Source organism: Megalops cyprinoides, chromosome 10, assembly GCF_013368585.1.
Source record: "Megalops cyprinoides isolate fMegCyp1 chromosome 10, fMegCyp1.pri, whole genome shotgun sequence".
Lineage (NCBI taxonomy): Eukaryota > Metazoa > Chordata > Actinopteri > Elopiformes > Megalopidae > Megalops > Megalops cyprinoides.
The window spans coordinates 925,086-935,000 of record NC_050592.1 but is presented as its reverse complement, the minus strand read 5'-3'; the positions used below and the strand labels follow the sequence as shown (position 1 = coordinate 935,000).

The 9,915-nt window shown below is 46.1% G+C and overlaps 1 protein-coding gene across 1 annotated transcript; it reads right to left on the bottom strand.

The window, feature by feature from the left end:
- Nucleotides 1–8,516: 8,516 nt before the first annotated feature.
- Nucleotides 8,517–9,487, bottom strand: LOC118785001 (hepcidin antimicrobial peptide). Its single transcript, XM_036539524.1, has 3 exons — nucleotides 9,165–9,487; nucleotides 8,967–9,053; nucleotides 8,517–8,720 (listed from the first exon to the last, which is right to left on the bottom strand). The coding sequence occupies exons 1-3, from the start codon at nucleotides 9,243–9,245 to the stop codon at nucleotides 8,619–8,621; spliced, it is 270 nt and encodes an 89-aa protein (XP_036395417.1). The 5' UTR covers nucleotides 9,246–9,487; the 3' UTR covers nucleotides 8,517–8,618.
- Between the last annotated feature and the right edge of the window lie 428 nt (nucleotides 9,488–9,915).

Below are 9,915 nucleotides of genomic sequence, written 5' to 3'. Positions count from 1 at the left end.
TCAGCTGAAAGTGACGAGATGCAGATTCTTAGAGTGGTTTTCTCATGGTAATGAGTGCAGTGTCAGGGAAAGTGTTGCCAAGTTGTTTGAGTTGTGGGGTTAATCTAGGAGACACTGTAGATGGGGTAAAGAGTCATTAGCATAAAAATAACCCTTTGTAAACCCTCACGCCCCAGAACATGCACGCATCTAGATATGTCCCCTGTGCTTCATGCAGTCGGGTGCAGGGACCCCGCACCAGAGCCGCTCACAGCTCCATGGGTCATAGAGGGCTGAGATTAAACAGTAACACGCATAAATACATAAATAACATCATGTGAGGAACAAGTATAATCTAAAATGTAATGAAAAATCAGGATGTTTAGTTTTTCACTCAGTCTGAGTTCATGGAACAGCCTTGTATGCGGGCATGTATTATTTATCAAGACCGAATAAACAAAGCCAAGAAAGAGGGGAAAAAAGAAATGAAAACGTCTGCAAGTGCAGGCAGCACTACATCACGTTTCAGCCTGGCTATACTACATGTTCAATCATGTCATCACACACAGCTCAGGGAGAGAGAGGCTGCAGTATCCGGCAGGACTGCAGCCACCTCAGGGTATACCTGTTTAAAATGTTAAGAGTGCAGTCTGTGCTGCGGTTTCATTGCATTGCATTATTGGCATTTAGCAGACCCTCTTATCCAGAGCGATTTACAGTGTTATCCATTAATACAGCTGGATACGGTTTCCTGACCATCAGGGTGGCAGCCAAACGCAGGCGTCCCCATCCTGTCCTAGAGAGGTCGCTATGCAGTTGGCAAGCTAGCATAACACTCCTGGACGTGGGTTGCTGGATAGCTAAGCAGCTATCTGAATGATAAATTACAAAACTGCAAGCTAGCTAGCTACCAATCCGAGTAGAATGCTAAGCATTCATCAGTGCCACTTACTATATCACTGCAAGTTAAGTCATCCTGGGTAAGTCTAAGTCATCCTGGGTAAGTCTAAGTCATCCTCAAAAGGTGGGTGCTCACACCTGCCCCCTGGTGGATGTGGCGGTGTTCCATTCCACGGAGGGACATGTGTGATGTCATTAGTATGTGTGAACTGTACGTAAACAGCATTATGATGTCAGAAGTCATCCCTGATCACACTCATTGGAGCTGAGTATTTGGCAGGCGGAGCTGTGGGCTCACCTGTACAGATTCTGCCAGTTCACACATTGTCTACTGAATCTCAGCAAGCACACACTACCTCACTCTGAATGATGCTGCGGTGTAAAGATGTTCACCACTTTCTGCTGCAGGTCTGCAGTGGCTTTTGGAATTGTTTGTCTGTTTCCCAGATTTAAAAAAATCAGCATTTTTCTCATGTCTTCGATTTACATTGGACATTTTCAAAGAACAGTTGGTTATGTTCTGAGATACAAATCATATAATAATTATTATTGTTATGCATAATTAATAACAGGAAACCTGGACACTGTAGAAGGCACACTTAGTCTTGACTAAAAGGGCTACAATGACAAGGAACGCTATCATCGAGTCCCCAAAACATGCATCATGGGATGCGCCCCTAAATCTGTATGTGCTGAATGACAGGCATTTGAAATGGACAATAGGGACATGACAAAAAGACTATGATAGGTCTCTGACATAAAATGTCAAACAGCATAGGAAAGGGGCCATAGGAGGGGTTAATAAAGACCCAGCGGATTGTGGGTAATGTAGTCCTGGTTGGGGAAGTGAGGTTTGGCAGTTGGAGGTGTGGTGGCTCTGCATGTGGTAAGGGGTGCAGGGGAGACCAGCTGGGTGCTGCTGCAGACCCGCGCAGAGAGACCACACAGATGCTACTGCAAGTGGCACGGAACCGAGCGGGGACCCCGCGTGGACAAACCAGCTCCCCAGCTACGATCCGAGGGGGTGGGAGGGGGGTCATGTCTCATGTGTAATCAGCAGAGGGTCACGGTATACTCAGCTCCACACACACATGCTTGGCTGTGACTCCCCTACCCCCTGGCTGTGGCGCTGTTTGTCCTACACGAGCCACCAGCCTGTCACGCATGTCTGATGAGTCTTTTGGAGTGGCCAATGAGTCCCCTCCAAGCCCTGGGGCAAACAGCAGTAGGACACAGAGGAGCTTTTGAGTATTAATATCAGTTTACTATCAGTTTAATATCAGTTTACATTTTTTTCTTGTGTGTCATCAGAATATGAAGGGAATCTGTCTGGATTAAAAAAAATAAAAGTGGGAGGAGACTTGTGCAAACGACACTGAAACCACGTGAGGAGGACATGCAGTCTGCTGTGACAGTTCTCCGTTTGCACTGACATCGCTGCATCACTTTGAAGACACATTCAGGCAACCTTCACAGGCCGTGGTGAAATCAGCCGAGTATTACGTAAGTGAATATGCAAAGCGGGACCTAAATGAAAGCACAATAAAGGCAGAGAAACAGGCTGCGCCTGATGAGAGTGACTCCAGCTATCAATCCTCTTACGTCCTGTCTCTCCTCACTGAGGCTACAGCCCCGGCCAGCCCAGGCGGGGCATATATGTTCCTCTACGGTTCTGCGAAATTTACATCTCAGAAATATGATGGTCATGCAGCACACCTGACCCAATGCCAGGGGCAGTCTGCATGTGTGGTGATTTGGTTCTCCTGAGTGTGTATATAATAATAATAAACAAACCCAAAAGTGTCACAGGGCAGCGCTCCCAGTCCAAGGTGGGAAAGGTGAACCCCCTGACTTTAGGGATCTGCCCCCAGCTGTACTGTAGGCTCCACAACCACCGGAGCCGCAACAGTGGGGTGTTCGGTTTAGGTGACTCAAAAAGCATGCAGTCTCAAGAGTCCCAGCGGAACAATCAGCGTAGCAAACGACCTAGGGGCGTGGTCACAGTAGACTCCCAACAAGACCTGTGCGCCAGTATCCTGTCTTAAACAAACAGCATATTTGAATGACAAATGCTGACCACTGGTCTCCCCGTCCAGATTTCATTAAACTAGTCACCGGTCTCTCTGTTCTGTTCAAACTTTCTGCCGTACATAGCAGTTCCCCTTTTCATGTGTACCTGGAATGGAGGCTTTCTGGCAGCATGTGCCCAATAGAAACAAAATGAAAAGCATGCATGTGTATGTATCCCGAATCCTGACAGAGGAGAGAATCATGGGTAACTGCTTCGCCGTACCCACAGATTGACTGAAATACGTGACCAGCAAATACAACGTCGCAGCAAACATTGGAGCTGACTTACTGTCCCTGAACCAATCAATGCTGATTCTGACCTAGATATCCCAGAGTTCCACAGTGAGTGGGGTCGGTAGAGTGTGCTTTGCATTTTATAATATAGCACATCAGAGTCCTCCTGAGCCTGTAACATGAACACGGCCAGAAATGGGGTTGGCAATTTGAACCGGGATGAGAATTGCAGCTGGGGAGACTGAGGGGGTGAGGGATGCCTGTAGAAGAACCCCCCCCACACACACCTCTCCACCCCCCCGGATTGTAATTTTCCCGCGGCATTAGCCGAGCATGCATTTGCCTAGAGAGACAGTGGAGTCAGCAGGAACCTCACTCCCCGGGGACACGGGCCTGGGTAATATCAGTCTCTGTGCATGACCTTGCAAATGACCTGCTTCATACCAACCAAATTTCAATATATGCTATATATAGGTAATGGATAGGTGCAGTGTGTGAATCAGGCCCCTAAATTATGTGCTGGTGAGTCCAATGGCTTTAATAGATAATGCGGGCAGAGAAAGAGAAAGAGAAAGAAAGGGAGAGAGTGAGGGGGAAATCCACAGCAAAGAGAAGAGGGGAAGGTGATAAAAATTTTTGATTGGTGTGTGAGCGTGTGAGAGTGAATATGACAGAGGAAGAGAAGGCACAGGAGGTTAACATGAGTCCTGTGCAGCAGTCCTACATGCAGACATGCAGTCCCGGCAGCCGCATGGCCGGCTTCACTGCGGTGCATATCGGTTTACCCAGGGCAGAATCGCCATGGCGGTGCTGGGAGTAGTGGGCATTGCTCTGCTGGGACAGTGCTCTGTCTCCTCTACCCAGAAGGCTGTAGGGCTGCTTTCAGCAACATCCATGCCTGCCTTTCAGACTCCACTGACGAAGAGCAACAACATCATCTAGTTTAGCCTCCACCAACCTCCACCAAATGATGGCCATCATCCCTGCTACGCCCTTTTCTCCCTCAGTGTGTGAAACTCTGGTTCTGCTTTTCACTCCTTTACCCTCTTTTTTGTGTCTGTGCTGCAGCCTGCTTTTTCCCTGGGCTCGTTTTCCTCTAGGCCTCGTGCCTCATATGGTGTCTCCTCTCCACCAGCGTGTGTAATTCTGCATGGTGTCACACCGACAGTCCGACTGTGCCTATTGGACCAGCAGAGTCTGCAGAGGAATCAGGTGATACCTCGCTGAATCATGGGGTCCCTTCTTTGTTCATAAATAAACTAAATGCTTCAAACCCATTATACGTACCTGCAAAAATCATCCCTGAAGTTTAGTCTTCATCTTCGTTTTCCATAGCCCGTGTTTCAGTTATCTCAATCTGTGAATTCTGGACAAAAAACTCATATTTTTACAGTTACTACTACTACTAATGAGTGGAAGGGGAATACTTAAGCACAACTGATTTTCAAAAACTGTATGTGCGTGTGTTAAAGCACTACGGAAACAGTGAGTGTGTTGCAAATTTTCATACTCACGAGATAAAGAACTTTTACCCAGATGTCTTTACAGCCTTACACTGATCTATTTTAACTGGCCAAAAGGCACATTCTCTCCCTTCAACAACAGATGACACCACTGCAGCCAGTTGCCTTTGGTGACTTTGCATATTCCAAAACAAAAACCTAAAAATACCTTTTTAAAAAAGCTCACTTCTCCTATTAGGCTTTCGCACTCTTTTCCTGTCACATCACTCTTGTTATGCAGATAGAGGCGCAGGACTGTGATTCTGGAGAGAAATGGGCTGCAGATATTCTAATGGTAGAGACTGCATTGGACAGTGACCGGCTGCAGATATTCTCATGGTAGAGACTGCACCTGACAGTGATCGGCTGCAGATATTCTCATGGTACAGACTGCATCCGACAGTGACTGGCTGCAGATATTCTCATGGTAGAGACTGCATCCGACAGTGACTGGCTGCAGATATTCTAATGGTAGAGACTGCATCGGACAGTGACTGGCTGCAGATATTCTCATGGTAGAGACTGCATCGGACGTGACCGGCTGCAGATATTCTCATGGTAGAGACTGCATCGGACGTGACCGGCTGCAGATATTCTCATGGTAGAGACTGCATCGGCCGTGACCGGCTGCAGATATTCTCATGGTAGAGACTGCACCTGACAGTGATCGGCTGCAGATATTCTAATGGTAGAGACTGCATCGGACAGTGACCATATATTTGTTTAGTTTTTTATGGCCTGTCTCTGTTTTGCTTCAGATTATTGCTTTTGTCCAATACTCCGAGTGAATTTAGCACAGATGTTGAACAAATTACTTACATTTGGTACAGCGTCCAACTTCATCGTGAAATTCATCTCTCAAAGACAAAAAGGAGCAGCAAGATCCTGTTAACCATGTAAACCTGACAGCTGTTTTCAGCAGTGGATGACCAAGATCTATGATTATGATCTATGATCCATGATTAACTCCAATTACATATGTCAATATCTTTTCATTTTTGGTTACGGTCATCTACTATTGAGCAACCTCTATATTTCAGGTGTCATGAATAGACCTCATTTTATGACCTGAAGTCATAGTCCTTCTCCCATAGCCTTCTCTCTCAGAAGAGAGAGAGACGGAAATAATGAAAGAAAGAAAATTAATTTTGAGAAATCTGAATTCAGATTCATTTTTATAGCAAGGCAAATTTCTTGACCTTGTCTTTTTCCAAACCCTTTCAGCCTCATAGCCCAAATTATGCCTGGTGACTATTAGGTCACACAAAATCAGAACCGATGCCATTTGATGGAAAACTTATGAGACAAAGAGATGGAATAAGATGAGAGGCAACATTCCCAGACAACACAGGCAATGTGTGTGTGTGTGTGTGTGTAAGAGAGAGAGAGAGAGAGAGAGAGAGAGAGAGAGAAAGAGAGAGAGAGAGAGCTTAAATGTGCATGTTTGTGTGTGTATGTGTGTGTGTGTGTGTGTGTGTGTGTAAGAGAGAGAGATAGAGAGAGGGAGGGAGGGAGGGAGAGGGGAGGGAGAGGGTGTTCTGTTGAATTGAATTGAATTGAACTGAATCGAAACAGAGAACATGCATGTGTGTATGTGTGCAGCGGTTTGTAATGTTTAGGTTGCTGTGGCATGGATAAGCTTTAAAGTTCCAGTTGCCTGAGTCAGATAAGAGACCAGACTTTACATGTCAATGGAGTTGATGATGCGACAATCAAACGTTAAAAAACAACTTCTTTGAACTGCGACCATTCACCTGGAAGTGGTCATCAGACAAGAGATCTTTATTTAAACAAGCTGCGACGAAACGTTAAATGGCATGCCTTCAAAATCACAGGTGTCAGTAATTCTGTGTAGGGAAATGGTTGGAGAAGGAAGCGGGTGGACGGGGTGGGAGCCGAGCCGAAATGTAAATTAGAGGTTGTGCGCGGATGGAGGATATATCTGGAGCGGAGCGAGTCTATCTGAGGCGGCACACTTCAAACACAGATACAAATAAAACGGAATAAGATAAATGGGACCGGTCTCGGACAGACATTTCAGCAAATAGGAAATCGCATTCTTTGTTTCTGCGAAACCACAGACCGTCCTGCTGTCCCGATTGCCATCACACTGTGCTACACACTATCTCTGTTTGAACCTATTTAGCGACGTTCGAGAGACCGTTACGCGCCGAATAGATTCCACATAATTCTGTTGAGAACTTTAAACAGAGAAATGCCGTAAATAACCGGAAATAGAGGTACAGATTTTTATTGTAAAGAAGAAAGAGCGCTTGTAGGAGCGAGGCTTGGCAGAAGCAAAACTGCCGATTGAGCGTGCTGCTGAACTAATCTGTAACCGATGGCAAAGGCATCAGTATTCTTCTGCGTACTTCTGGGGGGAGGGACAGGAGATGTCCCCATCAGTCCTCTTGGCTAATTAAAACTAACGACTCCAGGTGCTAGGCAGACCCGGGCATTGGAGCGGTCGGGCGGCATGTTTGTGTTGGTGGTTCGCCTTGATTACAAACGCCATCAATTCTTTTTAGGAATCTCCACAGTATCGACTCAACACCTGACACAGTTTAAGATTGCTGTGGTCTAAATGCAAATTGCATCACATGACGGACAAGGGCAGTATAGGGGGCCCACGCCGTAGCAGTAGTTTATAAATTGATATGACAAATGCTTAACGTAAGGTAAGGTATGTCGCTCAGTCCTACGTATTTTGCATGCACCATGCACCCCGTGTATGGGCAGGCTGTTGCAGGACCGATATTAAACTATGTCAGTGGCCTGTTGTGTTTGAGCATCAGTAATATGACGTAGAACATGTGTCCTTCTAGATGTATGCTCTCGCACGCGTGTGCATGGCGGGGTCAGATCGCTGTCTGAAAGGAATTCAGACCGACACGCCGGGGATGTACAAAACATTGCGCGCACGTTACGGACTGTCCGTGGTCTTTGGCGTCCCCTAACGTCAGGACCCACTGTATCACCGTTTCAGACTTGCAGATTGTTACAAGATCCCTGATGAGTAAAAGACGCAGGTCACGATGCGCACTCTTGGCCAGACGTATATCTGTGTGCCCCTCGCTTCATAGTAGGTGACACCATGTGGTGTCACCAAAACACAGACGTAGTGTTCGCTTCTGCTCAGTGATACAAAGGAACGATATTTTATCAGTTTATCCGGGGTGAGGGCTACATAATCCAATGGCCTGCGCGTCCTCCCTCTCTCATAATTAGCAGCCAGCCTCGTGGCTAATTTGAATATCAGTGTAGCTGTCACTTCACCACATTCTCCTGCCAAAATAAACCTGCCTAGTAACGGTGTTAATAAGCGGCCGCGAGGTGGCACTCAACGCCAGTTTCAATCTGCACAAAATGCAGTGTTTGGTGGTGGTGATGGGACTTCATTCGCAGCAAATGAAAGTGTATCCCTGCAAAAGATAAGGACTCAAGGGAGGGACTCAAACGCTCCGTTCTGAGGAACTCTTTATTTACATATATAACACTTTGTACAACACATTTCAATACTTATGGGTTAAAAAAGTTCAGAGAATTGTTACGCATTGCAACTTCAAACGAACACTTAAAAACATACTATGGGTATTGTATTAACACAATTTAAAATTATGCTATAAATAGTTTCCACTGTTTCCGATTATTTCTTACAAGCCAGACCTTATGTATCATATTTTGTTAAGGTTATGCATAGCTCGCAGCACACGTTAGAAAAAGATACAAAACGTTGTGATGCAGGAGAGAGGTTGTGCGTTTTGTCTGAAAATAGGTTGTGGAGACCATCCAAACACAAGACGGGTTGTTCTGTTGAGTAGCCTGCATTGACTTTGGCCTCAGGAGTCAAAATGACAATAAAAATGTGTTAAATAATTTAAAGTTCTTGGTGAAATTCTATCTTCGAACCCGAGTCTTCCTGGATTTGGTTCCCTAGAATCTGCAGCAGTATCCACAGCCTTTGTAACCTTTGCAGCACTTGCAGCAGTAGCGGCACAGGGAGAGGTGGCTCTGCCGCTTCGCCCTGAGGAGCTCCTGCGCGGGGGGGACAGAAACACACCGCGGTCAGGTTCCTGTGCCCGACTTCATTCATGCTCTCACATCGCATTCACGTATTAGCTCCCGCTGCAACGCCTCCCTCCAATATTCACAGCAATTACACGATGACAGGTGACATTACAATAATTCTACCCCGCGACGTGACATCGGCCCTAATGTCTCACTTTCGAACACGATAAAGGTAATTAACTGTCAGTCAATTTAACCGACTGAATTTCGTACCAGGGGACTCGTTTCTTCTGCTGTGGAGACGGTCTGTGTTCGGTCCTCAACTGGAGCGTCGCTCTTCTCCTTCTCCTCCATCAGCGTCTGGAGTAAAACAAGTGCAATTCCAAAAGACCGGGGTGAGATACACCGTGTGGTTTGCGATTAAACTGCACACGTGGAGATGGCGGCAGGGAGCTCGTTCCTGATACTCACCTCTGAGTAGGGAACAGCCGTGCAGTGAAGGACGCAGATGCCGAGGAGGACGACTAGGACCGCAAGGTGCATGCACTTCATTTTCGGTTTGGTTTAATTGAATATTTCTCAGGAAAAAAAAATCTCTATTTGAAGTTTCTTGCGCCCTGTTTTGAACCACCTGTGGCGTAATTCGGAATACAGCAAGTTCTTCGCCCTCTGAAGAATAGCTGTAACTAGGCTGGTCGCTCGTCACCCTTCAGTTCTGTCGGTTTGGTACAGCTTTGGTTTGCAGTGAATCTTCAGCTGTCTTCTCGGCTGTTGCTGCTGGTGTCAGCGGCGTGTGGCTGACGGGGGCAAAGCCGCTGGTTTTATAGGCATCCCGGTCGCTGTTGCCTCATCCCCGCCCCGCCCGCCGCTGCCCGGCCCATTCCCGTCAAGACTTGCTTAACTTAAAGTGGGAATTTACAGAAAAAAAAAAAAACGTATGATTTACAAAGGCAAAGACAATGTTTTGTGCAAAAGTGTTCCTAAAGCAAATCACTCACCAGAAATTATAAAATCATCCCTTTCAGATGGTAATAATCAGACAGTATGCTTGTCCGGCGTTATGGCTGCGTAATGTCTTCATGTTGTGTTAAAGAGTAATTATTCTTTCGCTCAAACATCATCGGCATTTTAGGCATTTCAAAAATCTATTAATATTTAGAAATATGAATAAGTGTTACAAGTCTGAACATCATGACGTAATTCTGTGCAATGCATATAGGAA